At 47.8% G+C, this 22,270-nt stretch overlaps 1 protein-coding gene across 4 annotated transcripts in view; it reads right to left on the reverse strand.

The window, feature by feature from the left end:
- Window positions 1-20,721, reverse strand: part of BANF2 (BANF family member 2) — a 36,378-nt gene extending 15,657 nt beyond the window's left edge. For 2 of the 4 annotated variants that reach the window (XM_023217976.1, XM_023217975.1), the window contains exon 1: window positions 20,611-20,715. Coding sequence is in view for 1 of the 4 variants with exons in the window: in XM_026456129.1 (XP_026311914.1) it covers window positions 8,182-8,193 (12 nt within the window). In the remaining 3 variants the exon portion in view is untranslated. Of the gene's footprint in view, window positions 1-8,181; window positions 8,563-20,606 lie in introns of all 4 variants that reach the window. The other 2 variants (XM_026456129.1, XM_023217977.1) reach the window with 2 other exon arrangements.
- Between the last annotated feature and the right edge of the window lie 1,549 nt (window positions 20,722-22,270).

Consider the following 22,270-nt stretch of genomic DNA (forward strand, 5'->3'; position numbering starts at 1 on the left):
AAAATTTAAGTGGAATTATATAATATCTGTCCTTTTGTGTCTGGCTTATTTCACTTAGCATAATGTTCTCAAGGTTCATCCATGCTGCAGCATGTCTCGGAATGTCCTGCCTTTTTAAGGCTGAACTATATTCTATTGTATGTACCCAACACATTTTGTTTATTCTTCATCTATTGATAGATGTTTGCGTTGCTCCCACCTTATGGCTATTGTGGATAATACTGCTATGAACATGGGTACACAAATATCTCTTTGAGAACCTGCATTCAATTCTTTTGGGTATATACCCAGAAGTGAAATTGCTGGATCATATGGTAATTCTATTTTTAATTTTTCGAGGAATTGCCATACTGTTTTCCAAGCGACTGTACCAGTGGCACTTATTCTTAAACTTGACAGCACGTTAGGCCTCACGTGGGGAGAGTTACAAATTACTGATGCTTGGATCCTGCCTCCAGAGTTTGATTTCATTAGCATAGGGTATGCCCTGTACATCAGAAGTTTTAAAAACTCCCCAAGTGACTCAAGTATGTTGCAAAATTGGAGGACCATGTCTTGTCCTTTGCTTCTATCTGATACAATTCCAAGCAGATTTGCTGGGATGATGGGGTTCCAGCTAAACGGGCCTTAGTGGTGGGATCTGCAGCGTCTGTGCTGCCATATGGCGCACACTCGCAGCTCCCAGGCTGCATCTACCCCCAAATCACCAGGCGCATCATGTCCTCATTAGCCATCAATAGGAAGACAACTATGACCCCAATAGCTTTGAAGTCAGAGAACTTCAGAGCAGACAGACCTCAATAACAAGCTGCTCCTCTTTTTTTTTTTTAATTAAAAAAAAAGATCTTTACTTCAAAGGAAATTTTACCTGGAATTCCTTGATATAAAATAGATCAAAGCAGAATTACTCTGTTGACTTGAGAATGAGAAGAGGGCACTAGAGCCCCCCAATATATGATGCCATCCCCATGACCCCCTTGTGCTCCCCAAAATCCTTCTCTAATCTAGCCTAAACCCCTCATTTCTCCCATAAGAAAACCAAGGCCCAGGAAAGTAAATAACCTGCTCAAGACAATGCACCTGGGCCAGGTGTGGTGGCTCACGCCTATAATCCCAGCACTTTGGAAAGCTGAGGTGGATCACCTGAGGTCAGGAGTTCGAGATCAGCCTGGCCAACATGGTGAACTCTCGTCTCTACTAAAACTACAAAAGAAAATTAGCTGGGTGTGGTGGCAGACGCCCGTAATTCCAGCTACTTGGGAGGCTGAGATGGGAGACTCACTTGAACCTGGGAGGTGGAGGTTGCAGTGAGCCAAGATCAAGCCATTGCACTCCAGCCTGGGTGACAAGAGTGAAACTCCATCTCAAAAACAAAACAAAACAAAACAACAACAACAACCATGCACCTGGCAAAGCACACTAGCTCTCCGTCTTCCAGGGGAGCACCCCTCTTCTAAGGCATCCCTCTTGTAACCCTGGGTGAGCTGCAGGGTTGGGTGCATTATGGACAGCTTAAGCACTTGGCCATCATACAACAGAACTAAGCAGATGCCTCAACATAATCCTGCCCTGTAAAAATTCTTGTATTACAGGGTGTTCTGTCAATGACCCGACTGCGTTTTGAACCACAAAGTCCTGTTTGGGGAGAACACAATGGCAGGGAATGACCACAATCAATTCTGGTTTTAGATGCTCAGAGAGTCACCTTCTTAAAAAAGGAATAAAGGAATCAGTAGAATTTAATCTCAATTCCCAAAGGAATGATCTCCCAGTTGCAAATGTTTGACATCCTTTAAGGTTATTTTTAAAAGCTGTGTGACAGGTCTTCATAAGGAGGTGATCACAAATATTCCCCCTCTATCAGATAAATGGGGTGAGGATAGGGGAACTGCTCTAATGCCATACAAATGGCTCTTTGGGGCTTGAGATACAATTTCCAGTGGGGACATTATACATGGATTCAAAAAGGGACATCTCTTCTACCATTGGCTGGAAGTGAAGTTGTTATTCTCTAAAAATTCTACAATGCATGGTAGCTCATGCCTGTAATCCCAGTACTTTGGGAGGCCGAGGCGGGTGGATCACCTGAGGTCGGGAGCCCTGTCTCCACTAAAAATACAAAAATTAGCCAGGCGTGATGGCGGGTGCCTGTAATCCCAGCTACTTGGGAGGCTGAGGTAGGAGAATTGCTTGAACCCGGGAGGCAGAGGTTGCAGTGAGCTGAGATTTCGCCATTGCACTTCAGCCTGGGCAACAGAGCAAGACTCCATCTCAAAAAAAAAACAAAAACAAAAACAAAAAACAAAAAAAACTCTACAACACAAAAAATGACTCCCATTAGAATACCATTGTTATTGCAAAAGGTCAATGGGAAAAGTACAATATTTTCATATATTATTTTGCCATTGACAGATTGCTGCCTGAACATTTCTAAATATTATTTTATGTAATATGTGATTTCAAATGTGTGTAATTAAATTATGAAATCAAATGGTAGATGTAAGGCTATTTTTTCTGTATCCCTAAAATTTATATATTCAAGTGGCCAAAAAGCATTTTTGGGGATTTTCTTGCTGAGAAACTGTGAGATTATCTTATTTTCCATGTTTGCTTTATATTTAGACACATATGGTATTGCCTACCCCAGGAAAGTGGGATGTTAATACTTAAAATTAGCGTTTTTCCCTCACCTATTATAGAGGGTAGTCACAAGGTATATTACAGGGGTTGGGCAGGGGAATCTGCACCTGTGGGAACATGGTTGAGACTATTGCTACTCACATTTTGTTTTATAAATTATCCCTCATGACATATTTCTTTTGGAACTTAATAGCAAGAAAAAAGCATGCCTTTCAGAATTGGTATATTTCTACCTTTATGATAAAAAATAATTTGTAAAGATCTTATTTCCCTTTTTACTTGGGCTACTAGGAAGCTCTGAGCTAACCCTAATGACGCTATAGGGAAACTAGCCTAGATGAACAGCTCTTTCACTTTGTAGTTAAATTTGCTTATTTTGCTCAATGCCTTCATTTTCTGTTTCTACTTTTATTTTAAAATGGAGATTCATATATTCAAAGTACTGACATCCTTTATTAAAAGCTACTTTATTACATAGTTAACACCTCAAAGATATGGAGAATATAAGTATCTCCTAAACCAAGCAGATTTATAGGAAAACAGAGCATCTACCCCTATGCCCTGGGAACACTCCAGTCTTGTAGCACCAAGCGGCAGGGAGAGCATGAGGGTAAGAATGACCCCAGGGTTGTTCCTTGGAGGCCTGCTGTGCCTTCAGTCTGCAGTGAGAGGACAAAGGGACCTCGGCACTGATGGAGTAAAGCCCAAAGGAGCCCAGATGCTCACCCCTCAGAATCTGAAGGAATACTGTCTGTCAATGCTGCTTCCTGGCTCCCTGTACCTCTACCCACGCTCCCCAGAGTTGCAGTTTCTCCCTTCAAATGACTAGTGTTCTCCCTTCAAATGACCTGAGAAAGAATGAAAATGAAGGTGGCTGGCCTGGTGCTGTCACTCACTCCTGTCATCCCAACAATTTGGGAGGCCAAGGCAGGAGGATCATCACTTGAGCCCAGGAGTTTAAGACCAGCCTGGGCAACCGAGCAAGACCCCGTCTCTCTTTTTCTTTTTTCTTTCTTTCTTTCTTCTTTTTCTTTTCTTTTTTTTTTTTTTTTTTTTTTTTTTTTTTCGGGGTCTTTCTCTGCTGTTCTTGCTGAAGTGCAGAGGTGCAGTCTTGGCTCACTGCAACATCTGCCTCCTGGGCTCAAGAGATTCTCCTGCCTCAGCCTCTCGAGTAGCTGGGACCACAGATGCACGACACCCCACCTGGCTCATTTTTGGTAGAGACAGGGTTTCACCATGTTGGCCAGGCTGGTCTTGACCTCCAGTGATCCACCCTCCTCAGCCTCTCAAAGTGCCGGGATTACAGGTGTGAGCCACTGCACCTGACCTGTCTCTTTCTTTAAAAAAAAAAAATAGAAAGGAAAGATGGGTGAACCTGGGCAACATGCCACAACCTCGTCTTTACGAAAATTACAAAAATTAGCCAGGCATGGTGGCACACACCTGTGGTCCCAGCTACTTGGGCAGCTGAGGTGGGAGAATTACCTGGGCCTGGGGAGGTAGAGGCTGCAGTGAGCCATGGTCTCACCACTGCACTCCAGCCTGGGCATAAGAGGGAGACCCTGTCTCAAAAAAAAAAAAAAAAAGAAGAAAAGAAAAGAACAGGGGTAACCTTCCTGTAACACTGAAGGTTGGACTCTGAGGAGCCCTCTCCCACCTAGGCTGTTAAGGGTCTGAGGAGACCCTGTCAGGCTGCACTCATACATTGGAGGGAGAAATGCCTCCCATTTTGGATGGGAAGCTCGTGGCCTCAAGAGCTTCCACAGGGCTCCATTTTGTACAGTCCACTCAGGAACTACTTTTCAGGGTGTACTACGCTCACCACAGTATCCTGGGGTGGGCAAGTGACCACCCCTCACTTTCTTGGGCCATGAGTCACTTTCTGTGAGGGCTGCTTGGCCTGAGCCTGCTGTGGCCACGGTTGCCACACCTGTGGAGAGCTCACCTGAGAAAGAAGCCCGTGTGGAGGAAAGCAGCTCTGAGAGAAGGGAAAAGACAGATTCCCCAATAATCATTTGCAGGCCTGGATTTAGACATGCCTGAAGGTGCCTACCCTTGGACTTTTCAATTATGTCAGGCAAAATACATAAAATAGGCATTTTTGCTTACTTCAGTTTAAGTTAGGATTGTGCCTTTTATAACAGAGTTCTAACTAATGACCCCTAATACTCATCACTCACTCACTCATCCAACAAGTGTTCCGGGCGCACCCTTTGTGTACCGAGCACTGTGCTGGGCACAAAGGCTTCCCCATTCCACCCAGAGGGATGGGGCGGGGTCAGGCCCATGGCTTAGGTATCAGGAATGAAACAAACCACTTTCCAAAGACCATTAATGCTTGTTGTTCAAAAATAAAGCAATATTTGCCTTCCTCGCCGTTAGCTCCGATTCTGCAGTGGGAAACAAAATCTTTTCTTTCTCTGCTCCTTGTTGGCTGTCTTACATATGGCCCTTTGATTATACATCCTTATCTTGATGGGTCTACAGGTGATGAATAACCAAATACATTCAACAGTTCCTCAGACATTCACTGAGTCCATCTGTATGCAAGGCCTTGAGCTAAGTGTATGAACCCTCGGAACAATGTCTTCTGCAGACACCAGTCCCAGAGGTAACAGAACCAGCCCACGGCAGGGCACACCACACATGGTGTACTCGCCATAAGGAGGCATTCCCAAAAGCAGGGCTCACTTTTTCAGGGAACTAGGACGGAGGGGGCGGCTCAGCTTCATGGACTCTGGGTCTTGAGGTTGCTGTTAACTCCTGCTGGAGGAGCTGGGCTGAGGGTAGGAGATCCTTGTCTGACCTGAGCTCCACCAATGTCCAGCAGAGCGATCTTGGGCCAGTCACCTCCATTTCTTATGTATAAGATCAGCGTTGAATTCACTGACCTCATCCTTCTGGTTCCTTCCTACATTTTGTCTCTGTTCTTTTACAGTCTCTAGATGGTATAAAATTCATACAGGTCCACAATCCCTAAGCTACCATTTTCATATCCCAAATGCTCTGAAATCCAGAAATTCTTTTTGGGGGCACAGGGCGGGGAGACTTACTTGGCAGCGAACGCTGGCCTGAACTGACATGAGGCTATTTATAGTCTTTATTATCCCAGTTAGTGTGAATATTTATACACTCCACCACAGGAATATTAATGGGTTTACAGGGTGCTGAGCCAGGCTCCACTAGGAATGTTCTGTAATATACAAAAGAGGCATCACATTGCACATTAAAAAAAAAAATTTTTTTTGAGTTCCCTAGAACTTCTGGCCCCAGCAATTCTAAGTAAGGTTTTATGGATGTGTGCTAAGATCACCGTGCCTGCAGCCAAGGCAAACTGCAAAGATCCATGAAGAAGCCAGCTTGTCTCCCAGCTTGTCCAACTTCCACCTTTCTTGTCTCATGATTCTGTCTCCCAACCTTTGTGAATAGCATTGTCCCTTGTCTCTAAAATTCCATCTAGGCTGGACATGCTTGTCTGATAGTGGTTCTAGCTAGGACTGTTTCTGGTAGCATTTTCCCTTCATGACAATATTCCCTTCCCTTTGGGGCCCTGTTAGCTGCAAAGGATCAGAAGCTGAGAAAATAGAATAAGTCATATAAAGAGTGGATAAGCATATTAGTTCACCTTCCATGGATGAAATATCTACATTTGTAACAGATGTATTTTTTTCACCTTTTATTCCCTTTCTTTCTTTCTTTCTTTCTTTCTTTCTTTCTTTCTTTCTTTCTTTCTCTTTCTTTCTTTCTTTCTTTCTTTCTCTTTCTTTCTTTCTTTCTTTCTTTCTTTCTTTCTTTCTTTCTTTCTTTCTTTCTTTCTTTCTTTCTTTCCTTTCTTTCTTTTTCTTTTGACAGAGTCTCACTCTGTCGCTCAGGCTGCTGGAGTGCAGTGGTGCAATCTTGGCTCACTAAAATCTCTGCCTCTTGTACCTAAGCCTCCCAAGTAGCTGGGATTATAGGCACCTGTCACCATGCCCGGCTAATTTTTGTATTTTTGGTAGAGATGGGTTTTCACCATGTTGTCCAGGCTGGTCTTGAACTCCTGACAACAGGTGATCTGCCTGCCTCAGCCTCCCAAAGTGTTGGGATTACAGGCATGAGTCACTGCACCCAGACCACTTTTTTGTTCTTAATTGTGGTAAAATACACAACTTAAATTCTTACCATCTTAACATTTATTTATTTATTTATTTTATATTATTTATTATGTATTTTTTTATTTTTGAGATGGAGTCTCACTCTATCACCCAGGCTGGAGTGCAGTGGCCTGATTATAGCTCACTGCAGTCTCGAACTCCTGGGTTCAAGCAATCCTCTCATTTCAGCCTCGTGAGTAGCTGGGACTACAGGCACGAGCCACCACACCCAGGCAATTTTTTAATATTTCTGTAAAGATGAGGTCTTGCTATGTTGCCCAGGCTGGTCTCAAACTCCTGGCCTCAAGTGATCCTCCTGCCTCTGCCTTCCAAAGTGCTGAGATTACAGGCATGAGCCACTGCGCCCAGACTATCTTAGTCATCTTTAAGTGCACAGTGCAGTAGTGTTCAATGTATTCATGTTGTGCTAATCTTCAGAACATTCTCATACCTAATACACAACAACTCCCCATTTCCCCCTCCTCCTAGCCCCTGACAAACACCATTCTACTTTCTGTCTTTATGAAGCTGACTACTCTAGATGCCTCATGGAAGTGGAATCACACAGGAGTTGTCTTTTGGTGACTGGCCTATTTTCCTCAGCTTGATGTCCTCAAGGTGCATCCATGCAACAGGATCTCTCTCTCTCTCTCTCTGTCTCTCTCTCTCTCTCTCTTTCTCTCTCTCTCTCAGTCTTTCTTTATAAGATGGAGTCTTGCCCCATCACCAGGCTGGAGTGCAATCATAGCTCACTGCAGCCTTAAACTCTGGGGTTAAGTGATCCTCCATCCTCCCGCCTCAGACTCCTGAGTAGCTGGGGCTACAGATGTGCAAACCATGCTCAGCTAATTTTTTAATTTTTTTGTAGAGGTTGGGGGTCTCCCTAAGTTGCCCAGGCTAGTCTTGATCTCCTGGCCTCAAGCAATCCTCCCTCCTTGATCTCCCAAAATACTAGGATTACAGGCATGAGCTACTGTGCCCAGCCAAGATTTTTCCTCTTTCTAAGACTAAACAACATTCCACCGTATACAGCACATTTTGCTCCTCCATTCATCCATCATGGGAACCTGGGTTACTTCCACCTTCTGGCCATTGTGACTAATGCTGCTATAAACATAGGGGCACTCTAACATGTTTCTAAACCTCTCAATGTACACCCCCTTATGAGCAGAGCATTTTGATCCCATCTTTCTCTGCCATTATAACCCCACAGAGAAGGGGAAAGCAATGTTGGCTTCAGGGAGAAGGAGTTTCCCCAGAAGAGAGGAAGGCAGAATCTACCTTCTCTGCCCCACGGATTCTAGAAAGAGGAAGAAGGCTCACCTCATTATCCACACTACCCTCCCAGGGAAGGTGGAAGAGAAAAGAAAGATGAATGTTCATGGGCATGGGGCTTGAACTTCCGTACCTGAACAAACATCCAGAAGTGGGCAGACTCTTTAGATTCCAGTGGGTAGAGTCGGGAAGGTTGTCGGGCTGTGGGAATGGTGCATGGGACTTGGTGGCTTGCCTTCCGGGACTTGGCAGGAGATGACAACAACGGTCACTTCTGAAGTGTCTTGGGCAGCAGTGTAGCAGCAGTAAACAGTGGCTGGGAAGATAAGCTTGAGCCAGTGCCCTTGGCTTTTTGCAGCAAAAAGTTCAGGGCATGATAGGGCAGAAGATGCTTTAAGGCCTGATGGGTGAATGGAAGCCTGGAGTCAGGATGAAGAAGTCCCATGCATGGGGACCCTACAACCATGGGCAAATGACCAGGCCACAGGCTGCAGCAAAGGAAACTAAGATAGCCCTAAAAGACAAAAAGGGGCTGGTCACCCCTCCACAGCAGGGAGCAGATGCCAGCAGTCACACTGCCACAGGCTCAGGCCATCATCCTGCAGTCCCCTCTCCCCACTGCCTTGAAGACACAGACAGCACCTGTCTCCACACACACCTGGCAGCCATCACTCTTTAGGAAGGACAGAGGAGGGGCAGAGCAGTCCCTAAGGAGACTGCGCCTCCCAACAGGGACTCTTTAACGCAGCCTGGAGAGAATCTGACTGTTACATTGCAAGGAGACAGAGCCTAGTAGGTGCCGTCGGTGCCATGCCCAGGTCTCCTGGACCAGTTGGTGCGCCCCGCTGCTACCAATGTTGCGGGGATCCTCAATGTGTGGTCGTGGCTTTCTCTGGGCTGTCACCTCTGCTGTGGAAGCTGCTACACCTGGAGACACCTGGGAGGTTGCAAGGCCCAGCCCCCTGCCTGAGGGCAGCTAATGGCCTGCGGATGCAGAAGCACAAAACCCTAACTCCCTTGTCTCAAGGTGGAGCCAACTCCCTGGTACCATTCCGGCGCCAGAGCCCCCCAGGGGGTCAGGCAGAAGCTGAGTGCCCCTGGTCCACACCTCTCAGCTCCTCCCCTGCCCTGTCCTGCTTCCTTCACCAGATCAGGGGCACCGGAAGCCAGGTCTCAGGCTCTGCTTCCAGGGAACCCCACCCAACACACACACAAGTTGCAGCTACTCTGTTCTTACCACATTGTGTGGAGGTGCCTAGGAATAAAGAATCATATTTTCTTTAGACGGGTAAGTGTGGTGAGAGTGAATCTGTAACTGACTCCACTGTGTAGTTGAACAATGTCTTCAGGCAAAAGTGACTCTCATGAGGGCTTTACAGGCCCTGGAGGGGATCCCGGGGAAGGCCATCTGGGGGCAGGCAGTGGCTCCACACTGGCCTTTGCCTGCAGGAGGGTTCTGTGCTGATCTCTAACCCAGACCTCCCAGGAGGTTTGTTCTCCGTTCCCACCAGAGAAGTGTTGCCAGATTTCGGTCATAAAAATGTCAGATGCCCAGTGAAATTTGAATTTCAGATAAACACTACATAACTTTTTAGTATAAGTATGGCCCAAGTATTTCCCAGACGGTACTTATACAGAAGGGGTTTTTTCTTGTTTATCTGAAATGTAAATTTCACTGGGCATCCTGATTTCATCTGGCAGCGCCCCTGCCCCCGCCACAACACTCCCACATAGTCTGACTCAGCAGAAGCCCCCAGATCCGCCCACACACCCAGCCCTGGGCTGCCAGGGAAGCTGCAAGGGTCCGAAGTTCTTTCTGCCAGGATTTCACTCCTGGCTCAGCCGCCGTTAGGCCGGCCGGTTATTCTACCCACTCTGGATCTGATGAAAGCCACAGACTGTTGAGACTCAAAGCTAAGGGAGAAACAGGATGATAATACCCAGCTCGGGAGATCACTGCAGCAGCCTGTCACTCAGAAGTCACCTGGGAGGCAAGCACTAGTCTCGACGTCAGCTTGTCCCTGCTCACATGGAAAGAAGGTCTGGTGCCGGCCTGGGCTTACCCCCGGACTAGAAACAGAGTAAGGATCACAGGCAAGCGGGAGAAATGGAACCGAACTGAGCTGGCGAGTAAGGGGGCTCACGGTAAACGAGCACCTACTACATGCCTGCCTCTGTATGGCCGTTGTCACACAGAGTCCTCAAAAAGAGTTCTGCAATATTAGAGAATTGGTCCTATTTTAAGAGATGTGAAAATGGAGGCCCAAAGAGGCAAAGGGGGCCACCTATCTAGTAAAAGGCGGTGATAAGCTATAGGCTGAGGTCTGGGTAGTTCCAAAGCCCAGGTCTTCCCTCTCCAGGACAGGAGTCAGAACAACAAGGACAGTTTTAGCAGATGCTGTCCCTGCCCTGCCCATGTCCCTCCAGGGCTCACGGCTTCCATCGGGGGCTCTTCGCCCTGCAAGTGGGCCAGGGCTGGGGACAAGACACCCTGGGAGCAGCCCTCTGCCAGGATGTGAGTAGGTGGGTAAGTATCCAGCCCCACACCCCTCAGGTGGCACAGCTCTGGGGCCTGGCCCACATTAGGTGATATCCAGACATCCCCAGTGGGAGGGAGCCCCCAGTGCTCATGGCAGTAACTGCTCAAGACCACCTTCCCTTTCCGGTCTCACATCCTCACTCCCTTCCTCATGGGACCAGGAACCCTTTCCATATCGACTACTTGCACTGCAGTTAGATTATCAGGTCAACAACTGGGAAACCCACCTAAGAGAGCAGCTCATGCTTATCCAGGCTTACCAAGGCACCGTGCTAAGCTCCGCACCAAGATCATCTCATTTCATCCGCCCACCTGCCCTTGGGATGAGATAGGTTCTAGGATTATCCCATTTCACAGATAAGATAAATTAACTGACCTATGGCATTGCCAGGCCTCAAACCGAGTGGGCTTCAGCCTAATATCTGTGTTCTCAACCACTGAGGTATTAATCAAGGCTTCCATTGAGCTTCTGGGCAATCATTTTCTCTCCTTCTAGCTTTGGACTGACTTCCTCTGCTTGGGTGCAAATATAAACAGGGGATGCAGCAGTTGGCTGCCCCAAAACAAGGGGGCATCTTGTGTACAGGTGGAGCTGTGCAGTGGTGCAGTGTTTTAAGCATTGCTTTCATTCCACTCATAGGATACTGAAGGCCCACGTGCCATGTATTTACCTCCCGTTCTTTGCTGGACAGAATGCCTCGCCCAAGATTTAATTTTCCTTCATTCCTCTGCTCTCACATTTTGTGTGTCCTGCCCGTGCCTGCTGGGCCTCAGCACGGTGGTTCTGGAGCCTCCTAAGGACCAAGGCAGCTGAGCTCCTCCAGCCCTCCAGGTCCACATGTCTCCGGATACGCAGGTGTGAATATGTGCATCTCTGAGTCTCAGTTCAGAAATCGGCTCTAAGTGACTTGCCTGATCTTCCCAAATGCAAAGACCTACTTAAGACCCTTTCAAAAGAAAGCTAGGCTTGTTGGCTCTGGCTTCAGAAAAGGGGTCTGAGCAAGAGTTCTATCTGTCTGATTTGTCTCCATTCAAAGCCAAATTCTCCAGGTTACAAAGAAAGGATTTCCCAGGTTGTCGTTGCTTTCATTGATTGCATTATCACCTGAGCAGTATCTTGCAGAGACTATAGATAGGAGTTTCAGTAATTTCTAAATAGCTTTTGGTGTTTTCTAACATCAGAAGATGAGCTTGCCATTTGTAAACATGCCCTTGGACAAACAGCATACACATATTCCTTAGGAGGAAAAGAATCTGTGTTTCTCAGCCTGGGAAGGGTGGTATTCTGCCTCTACTAAGGGCCGGTTTCAACACTGGATTATGGGGAAAGAGTTTAAGCTGGAAAAAAGATCTCAGTTTCAATGATCTTCTTAAAATCAGCCACCCTTTGAGCATCTATTAGAAGTTCAAATCATAGGTTGCAAATGAAAAAGCCAGAGGGACCAGGCAAATTAAAAAAACAAAGCAGTGAAGAAAACAGTGCAAGGGTGCTGGCAAATGAGGACCAACATTGGACATCCACTGGGGAGGTCACAAAAGTGCTATGGACTGTGTAGCTGACTGTGGTCCCACACACACCATCTAAAGGAGGCCACCCATTTCTGGAATGTGGGTCCCATGTGACTGGATCTTGTGAGTCTTTTCAAGAGGAGCCCGACATTTAGATTTTTACGTACTAGTACCCAATTTTTAAATGTTGAGAAATCATTCAAATATTCATAATGCTATGTGGACCTAACAAAACAAAGCCATGCCAAAGTTTGCCTCTCCTGCTATGCACCTTCCTTCAAGAAAAATGTTCCTTGCACATATAAATACAATTTGACATCATATTTCAGGCTTTTGTGGATCAGGGATCTCAGGTTTTTTTCTGTTCGTTTTGTTTTTTTCAGACATATCACTTTGTCGTCCAGGCTGGAGTGCAGTGGCATGATCTCAGCTCACCACAACCTCTGCATCCTGGGTTCAATTGATACTTCTGTCTCAATCTCTCAAGTAGCTGGGATTACAGGCATGCACTGCAACACCTGGCTTTTTTTTTTTTTTTTTTTTTTTTTGCTTTTTTTTTTGTATTTTTAGTAGAGACAGGGTTTCACCATGTTGGCCAGGCTGGTCTCAAACTCCTGACTTCAAGTGATCCACCTGCCTCGGCCTCCCAAAGTGCTAGGATTACAAGTTTGAGATACCATGTCCAGCCTGTAGTCAAGTTTTGATTCTTAGAAAACAACCTTGACTTGGGCCGGGTGCAGTGGCTCATGCCTGTAATCTCAACACTTTGGGAGGCCAAGGTGGGTGGATCATCTGAGGTCAGAAGTTCGAGACCAGCCTGGCCAACATGGTGAAACTTCATCTCTACTAAATACAAAGAAAGTAGCCAGGTATGGTGGCACATGCCTATAATCCCATCTACTCCAGAAGCTGAGGCAGGAGAATCACTTGAACCCAGGAGGTGGATGTGGCAGTGAGCCGAGATCATGCCATTGCACTCCAGCCTGGGCAATAAGAGCAAAACTCCATCTCAAAACAGATAGATTAGATAGATAGATAGATAGATAGATAGATAGATAGATAGATAGGAGGGGGAGGTCAGGTGGTTCTCATCTTGAATCTTGGACGTGGTTTCCCTGGGATGTGTTCTGACCTTCCCTGTGAAAAACATCTACAAACATGGACTGCCATTCTTGCCTCTGCTGTACTTCCATCTTCCTACTCAGGGGCCACATGCTGCTCCCAGCTCCCAGCATCTTCCCTTACATCCCTGCTGGGATTTTCTCTCTTTTTTTTGAGGCAAAGTCTTGCTCTGTCGCCCAGGCTGGAGTGCAGTGGTGTGATCTCAGCTCACTGCAAGCTCCACCTCCCAGGTTCACGCCATTCTCCTGTCTCAGCCTCCCAAGTAGCTGGGACTACAGGTGCCCACCACCTCGCCTGGCTAATTTTTGTATTTTTTTTTTAGTAGAGACGGGGTTTCACTGTGTTGGCCAGGATGGTCTCAATCTCCTGACCTTGTGATCCACCTGCCTTGGCCTCCCAAACAAAGTGCTGGGATTGCAGGCATGAGCCACCACACCTGGCCGGGATTTTCATCCTTAAAGCATCCCCGGTGAAGCTTTGATTTCCAGTGCTTGCAAAGCCATCTGAAAGTGCCAAGATGTAGTCCCTGGTCTCTTCCCTCTGCGTGGCCCTTGGGTGTTGGTTGCATTTAGATGTTGATCAAGTCATGCCTGGCCCTGGCTCTGCTCTAGAGGTTTAGATATGTATATTCCATCCTGCTCACAGCGTCCACTTTCCTGCATGGACTTTGGGTAGAGTCACCTGGAAATGACCAAGATACACATATGCCATCCCTCCTTCTTTGCAGAGAAGATTAGAAAGCCCTTTGCACTGATCTGCACTCGGAGCCACTGCCATCTGCTCATTGAATGCTCCCCCTTTCTTAGTGGCAGTGAAGAGGCAGAAGGAACCACAGCTGGCTGGACCTGTGTTTGATCTTGGCTTTACCCTTTACTTGGTGGATCTGTTCCTACTTCTCCATTCCTGCCATCACTTAAGGATATCCTACCATGGATGCGCTAGGTGTCTTGCTAATTCGCAGACATCTTATTTAATCCTCAAAACAAAGCTATGATGTGGGAACGTATCTGAGTCCCATTTGCCAGACAAGGAAATGGAGGCTCAGACAGTTTAGTAACATGTCCAAGATCATGTACTTGGCGGCGAGAAGAGCCAGAGCTTGAATCCTTCGTGTTTAGCTCATATTCATGAGTTCAGCCAACTAACCAACAGCTACTTTTCTCTTCTTGATCTATATGGGTCATGATAATCCCCAGCCCGGGTCACTGAGTGGCTTAGAATGAGCTCATATGAAGTGCCCAGATGAATGAGGGTCTTAAAGGTAATGTTGCTATAACAGTCGCCCTCACGTCAGCACACCCCAGCCCTGACCGACAATCTCTCCCTACATTTAAAGTGTGTGCTTGGCTCTAGGAACCTTCCTTTCCCTCCACCCTTCAGCCTGGCACTCTTGGTGTCTGTCTGTGCTGACTCTCTGGATTTGGCCAACCTTCAAGCCCCTTCAACCTCATCAATGCCGTCACCTTGCCAGTTGGGTGGCTGTGTTTTCCTAAGTACAGACCCATGTGGTTTTCTGTGCCTCTCAGTAGTTCCCTCAGGCATGCAGCAGTGAGGGCCATGTCCCAGGCAGAGGTTGGGCACTCTGGGTGCCCATGGGTCCTCGCAGGAGCAGTGCTGTAGAAGCCCACAAACCCTTATGCAGGGATATGTGGGAGAAAGGAAAACACACACACTCCAGACAGCAGGAGCACAACCAGGAGGACAGGGCTACTCTGAGGTACAAAGAGATGCTTCTGCAGAGCATGAGGTATGTCTCAGCACTGCATTTGGGGTAATCCCAGGATGAACTAGTTGCATAACCTTGCCCAAATCACTGTCCCTTCTTGGCCTTAGTTGCTTCATCTATAAAATGGGAAGGAACAGAGTTAGGTTACTAATTTTCCAAACAATGGTCCCTAGGCCTCCCCCATTCTCGGGGATTCACAATGTATACCAGCCTATTTACGGCTCTGAAAAGTCCCGTAAAGCAAGGAAACTGCTGACCTGGCCTAGCCCATTGTTTTACCTTTCCTAGACCAGACAGCCTTTCAAGTAACATCAGTTAGCTTCCCTTGAACCAGTGTTCTGTGGAACATGTGTTGGCTAATTTCCAAGATTCTTCTGGTGCTAAAGATCTTTAATTCGACAGCCCCTGTAAGTCTGTGCTAGGGGTCGGGAGGCCTGGTTAGCTGTGGGCCCTCTGGAATTTATGAGGTGCCTGCCCTCTGCTTTCTCAGCCATCACACAAGAACTCCAACACCTGTTCTCATGATCAACTGGGACAATTTTTTAGCTTCCTAACTGCTCTCTCTTCTCTCCAATTTTACATGGAGAATCACCTCTTCCTGCTTTCATCCAATGTGGCTCGGGTGGGGCCAGTCTCCCACTTGGCTCCAGGGATACACACATGACCAGGCCTGGCCAATGAGGTAACACATCCTCCTGGCCACAATGACTGCATCATTGTGGACACATGACCTCAGCTGGGCCAGCCAGAGAGAATCCTGGCACTTTTGCCAGAAAGATTAGGCAAGAAGTGGTGCCCCCTTCTTGCTGGGGTTGCTAAGTGAGTGTTCGTCTCTTCTTCCACTTGTGGGGGATCCTGTCAGAGAGATCCTGGCAATGCAGAACTGGAGATGGTGACAAATAGTTTCTTAACAACATCATTTGAGGGCCTAGATACAGCCAGTCCTGAAGCCATACATGCTTCAATCAATCCTTTGCCTTTTAACTAGTTTGAGTTTAGTTTCTAATCCTAACTGAAAGAGCCCCATTCCACCAATTTTACAAGGGACACGATGAGAATTAAACATTAAAGAAGGAAGGGGCCTTAAAGGCTGGTAAAGTAAGGCATGAGAAGTGCTTGGGAGGTAGAATGGGACAGTTACCCCATGGCATGATGTGGGCACAAGTCCAGATGCCAGGGAAGAAGGGACCAATCACGTAGACCTCAGCAACAGTGGGTAATGCTTAACGCAAATAAGTGATGTCCACTCTAGAAGTGGAATTGGGGGCCCTGCAATGTCAAACCTAAGCACAGGCTCAGATAGGATGCGTTCTAATACAGCCTTGCTACTCCACGTGCAGCCTGTGGGCCTACAGCTTTGATGTCTCTTGGAGTTTCTTCGGAATGCAGAATCTCAGGCTCCACTCCAGACCTACTGAATCTGCATCTTAACCAGACCCCAGATGGCCCATGTGCATGATCAAAGCTGAGAAGTGCCACCACAGCATTGTTGAAGTGACTGTGTAGCGTGTCCATAGATCCCTTCCTGCTGATATGAACATGCTGCCAACCCACCAGGAGGTGGACCGTTTCCCCTCCCCTTTTATCTGGGCTCTCACCCTGTGGCTTAGTTAGCCAGGTAGAAGGTGATGAAAATGGTGCTGCCAGTTCTGCGCCTGGTAGCCTCTGCTTCCTCTTTCAGAAGCCAGCTGGGTGCGGTGGCTCACACCTGTAATTCCAGCATTTTGTGAGGCTGAGGCGGAGGCTTGAGGTCAGGAGTTCGAGATCAGCCTGGCCAACATGGTGAAACCCCATCTCTACTAAAAACACAAAAATTAGCTGGGCATTGTGGTGGGCACCTGCAATCCCAGCTACTCGGGAGGCTGAGGCAGGAGAATCGCTTGAACCCAGGAGGCAGAGGTTGCAGTGAGCTAAGATCATGCCACTGCACTCCAACCTGCACAACAGAACAAGACACGGTCTCAAAAAAAAAAAAGTCAGCCTACTTGTCCTGAGACCTCCATGCTGTAAGAAAACCCAGACGAACCGCATAGAGATGTTTCCTGGAGGGCCCAAAAGTCCCAGCTGTGTGAGTGAGGCCTTCTTGGGCCACCCCGTCCAGCCCAGCCCCCGCTGAGTGACCCTCACTGACACAATGTGGAACTGAGTCCTGCTCACATTCCAGACCCAGAGAAGTGGAAGAAATACGAATCTTTGCTGTTCCAGGCCACTATGCTCGTGTTATTTTGTCACACAGCAGAAGTTACTGGGGCTGTGACTGTCTTTCCTCCTCACTGAAGGAGGGGGCTGTCCTGCAGAATGTTCCTGCTCTCTGAGAACCATACTGAGCACTTTCTGCCTGTCAGGCACTGTTCCAGGCACAGAGATGGAGTGGGAGAGGGCAGACTGCATCCCCGCTCTGGTGAAACTGGGATTCGTATCCAGGGAGAGGGCAGTAGACAAGAAAACACACAAACACGATAACTTCAGAGAGATAAGGAGAAATTTGGAATGGGGCTAGGGATACTATTAGATAGAATAGGGAAGGTCTTTCTGAAGACACACACTTGATCCAAGGCCCTCCTGTTGAACAGGGGCAAGCCATAAAATGATCAGAGGAAAAAGTGATGCTGGCAGAGAGAATAGCAAATGCAAAAATCAAAAAGTGCAGGAGGTCTGGGAGTGAAGACAGAGGGAAAGGGAAAGCCAGGAGAGGGGAATGAGATCAGAGATGAAGTCACAAAAGTCAGCAGGGGCCAGAGCAGCAGCGTCTAGCACACCAGCCACCAGCCACCCACGGCTCTGTAATCTAAGCTTCCATTTAAACAACAAGTGCAACTCCTCAGCCCCACTGGCCACATCCCAAGTGCCCAGTGGCCCTGTGTGGCTAGTGGCTATCATATTGGGCAACACAGAGACAGAATATTCCCGTGACGGTTCTGCTGGCTGAGATGGCTATAGAATAACTCAGAAGCAGATCAGAACCAGAGTTCAAGGTCAGACAATGTGCTCTTGGGCTTAGTATTCCATTAAATTTCTGGACGTTCCAGTTTTCCCCAGGGTTAAATGAGGCTTTTCCAGCCTGACTGTGAGTCCAAATTATCCACAGCAAGAAGCCAAGTCCACAGACAGTTGCACACGGGTCCTACCCAAGGAACATCATCAGCAAGGCCTCATCCATGGAAACTGGCGGCAGAGGTCTGTGTAACTGACTTCTTTGCAACCTCATTTAAGTTGCCAACTGGGGCTCCCTGATGTGAAAAAAGAACAGAGCATGGCTACTATTTCAGGGCACCACGCAGAAGGGAGAGTGCCACAATTAGCCGAAGCAGCTTTGGATTAGCAGATTTTCTTCCTTGGTGTATAACATCTGTCCATGTGTAGAAATCGCTCCATCTTGCCCTGTCAGAGCGAGGGGCTGGGCCAGTGAACCAGGCAGGCTCACAGGGAGTTCAGCATCCATCAGGACAATGTCCAGGAGGGGCTGGAAATAGGCACTGTGGAGCTTGGCATGTCAATGGCAGTGTGTCTTAGGAAAAAGCTAAGAAAGGAGAGTGCTTCCTGCTTCCTTGCACAAGCTAGGAGGTGGCAGATGGAGACAGAAGTTTTCCTTGGGGTTAGAAAGACCTGCTTTGTCATGTAGTATTTATGACATCTCCACAAGTACCTGAACCTCTGGGGTGGTTACCTAACCATGCTCATCTGAGAAACGGGGCCGATGACACCCACCTCATGGAGTTGGGGAGGAGTATGTGAAATAATCTCTGGAAACACACTTGGCATGCAGCAGGTATTCTGTAAACAGTGGCTGAATCATAATCTTGATAGGAAAGAACCAGGTGAACGAGAGAGATGGGCATGGGGACGTTTGATCAGCACTCAGACCTGGCTCCTCCATTTGTTCAGTCAACACAGGTTAACTCTGCAAATTGGCTCTGGAGCCTCGGAAAACTGCCTCAACCAGTCTAGGTTCCTCTTTCCTACCTGGGGCCCGTAGCTGATCTCTGTGGTTCTTTGCAGTTCTCCTTGCCTAACAGAAAGTTTGCAGCTGCCCTGAAGGCGTGACTCATCTGAGTTCAATCGCAGAGGCTGGGCAAAGTACTAAGACCCGGAATCCTACAGTCTTGGATTTGAAAACGGCCTTTAAAGATCTTTTGGTCCAGCTCCCAGGTGATGACAAGAATCTCGTTCCCTTCCATGCTGACTGAAGAACCGGGGCCTACACACTTTTGCTGCCTTGCAAAGCAGCCCATTCTCTTTTCAGAGAGCTCTAATGTTGGGGATAGTCGATAGAGTGAATGCATGCTCCAGGTTAATGGCCCTCTTTAGACGTGCCACCAGCACAGAACAGTCTTCAGTTTCTTTGTCTGTAGAATGAAGCTGAGAACACCTGCTTCACAGAGGTCGGAATTAAGAGCGACAACATAGGTGGCGGGCCTGGCATGGGAGGTTCAGCGTTTGCTCCCTTTCTCCTCTCCACATTAAACCTGCTGCAGGACGGGGACCACAGGTTGCTCTAGCGCTGGCCCCTCTACTGTCTTTTTCTCTTTTCCAGTGGGGCCTAACCTGGGCTAAAATGTTCTTAGCATGCTTGGTGAACCATTGGCATCTTAGACTTGTGTGTGAAGCAGAGGTTGGCTTCAGCCCGTCACATATAAAACTAAGGAGGGATGGCAAACCCTAAAGGTAAACTATTTCTCTGATCCCCCCACCCCCACCTCCCTTTCTACCTTACAGTCAGGCAGAGCCAGGAGCCTTCTCAAAATCATGGGGTCCCTACAGAAGCCACTCCTTCGTGGGACTCAGCGGCAGCTGTGTGGACGTGTTGGCACTCACAGATGGTAAATGGACCATGGACAGACTGTGGGAAGACATGAATGGGCCATGGTGGGGAAGGCAGCTGTAGCTCCTGAGGCCCAGAACGGGTCCCCACTGTTTGTTGTAGACGACCTTGGGCCTCAAACCACCCTCGACCGAGTGCAGGTGGCCCATATGGAAAGAGCCAGCATCCTCTTTGAGAGATGACTTTGGCCTCTGTCCCCATCCCCCCACCTTAGATTTTGCCCACTTTCCTGGTGTTCTAATCCATCTACTCATTTCCTGTCACCATCCCAAAGCTCTCTTACTGTCCTGAAAGGAAAGGAAGCGATTTGACATACAAGGGGGTCACCGGGAGGTGGAGATTTAAAAACAGCCAAAGCAGGAAGGCCTTTTACAGAAAGGAAGGGCCATCGTACACATTTCGGATGGGAGGTGGCTGCGTCAGCTACCTCTGCTTATCCTGCTATGTGGTGTGTCATTTGGCCAATGGCTGTCCCTGACCTCAGTTCGGGCTAGAAGTGATGCGCTAGTGAATTTGCCATCTGAAAGCCTGGCCTTTCTGCTCTGTCTATTAAGAACACAAGTGACCTTTGCCCAGGGAGCTGGTGCAGGTGGCAAGCTGAGTCTTAGGGGAGAATAGAGTACCGCTTCCCACAGATGGTGACACAGCAGGAAGAGGCTGGGAAGGGTTGTGTGCATCGGGTCAGTCAGCTTTCCTAGGAAGAGTTTGGGGATTACCTGGCGAACCCCCAGCCACCAGTTTGGCCCATCTAAACCTGTGTGAGAATGAGACCCTAAAGTGCTAAGACAGCCAACTGTTGTCTGTATCTCCTTCCATGCTGCTGGGGGAAGTTCTGAATACTCACCAGGTGCTCCTGAAAAGCCAGTGGCAACCGGCAGTTTGTCTCAGTCCCCTTGGATCTGGAACTGCAGGCCAGAGGTTCAGCTTATGTCCCAGGCCCATGGAGCAATCAGTCCCAAGATCCTGAATGGACTACATTGTGATGTCACTCTACGGGTCAGGGGTGGGCACAGGAAGGGCTGCTGTGGCTGCTGGCATCAGGGCACAGGGCAGGGCAGGAGCGAGAGCCTCAGACCTCTCCAGAAGAAATCGGCCTGTCTAGGTGCTGTTCTCAGGTGGGGTTGCTGGGAAGGAGTGAGGGATGTCTGCTGTACAGAAAACATCAGCCTGGAAGACTGCTGATGAATCCATCCGCTGCCACTTGCTGCCACAGTTTCTATTCTCACCTGGCCTGGGTCACTTCAGTAAAACCAAGTCCATCCTTCATACAGTTTTCCCACACAAAGCAACTTCTGTGGGTACCCCCAGCTCGTTACACATCTGCTGTGATAGACTTAAAATTCTAGGGCAGCTTTTTCTTCTACTGGTATACCCGTGACTTTCCCCCTACTGCCCACCTGGTAGGGACTCAAGGAAAGAGAAGTGACTTAAATATTAGCTCAGGAAAACAAGCAGAAATATAAATCCTCCCACCTTCAAGTTAAATTCAACACAGGTGTCCTTTAGGTTATCTTCTACAGCACATATGCCTGGGCTACTTTCCGTTGTTGGTAATTGATAACTTGGTAGAATGTATATTTACTAAGCCTAAAAAGAAAAGAAAAACCCAAAAAAGGGGGCAAAGTATAAAATGTTTCTGGAGGTTCCATCCCCTTTTGCCACTGGTGCTTGGGATCGGGGGTGGAGGAGTTCTAACCAAGAGCGAACGGCTTCGCTTTGGAAACTGTTGAGTGGTCCTAAATTTTAGAGTCCAAAACAGTGGATCTTAAACTTTAGGTTGCATTAGAATGACCTGGAAATACAGATTCCTGGGCCCCACTCCCAGATTTCTGACTCAGTAGGTCTGGGGGAGAACCCAATAATTCACATTTCTTACATGTTCCCACATGATGCTGAGGCTGCTTGCTCTGAGACCACACACTTTAAGAACATGTAAGGGTGCTGATATCTTAGGTTTGATCCTGAAATAGTATTGCCAGCTGATGGCAGTATTCAGGGGTTGCTGGAGAATAAACAGGAGCTGTAGCTTTGGGGCCAACGCTGACTAGTCTCTCTGGGTTCAATCAGCACGCTTTATTGAGGATCTGTTCATTGCCAGAACTGAGCCATGTTTTGGGTAAGCACAACAGACATTGTCAGTGCCCTGCCCATAGCCTCTTGGCCTTACAACTTCACTGTACAAAGGTAGTTGGACTCCCAGCTACCAGCACCTGCAAATCTTTACTTGAGGGCTTTTACCAGCTGCTGGAGTCCACCCTGACAACAAGCGGGCAGCTGCAAGTTCCAGAAGTTAAAGCCTCCCAGGAACGTCCTCATTCAATGACTATTGTCAGTTGGTAGATAAATACCCCAGCTCCCTCCCTGCTCAGGTGGAATAACTTGGAGTCATGTTCTGTACCATGGCCCAGAGGACCCACAGGACCCACCTGTAGGTGCCTATGCTAGGTCATTCTGTTGCTATAAAGAAATATCTGAGGCTGGGTAATTTCCAAAGAAAATAAGTT

This window comes from Piliocolobus tephrosceles, chromosome 20 (assembly GCF_002776525.5).
Source record: "Piliocolobus tephrosceles isolate RC106 chromosome 20, ASM277652v3, whole genome shotgun sequence".
NCBI lineage: Eukaryota > Metazoa > Chordata > Mammalia > Primates > Cercopithecidae > Piliocolobus > Piliocolobus tephrosceles.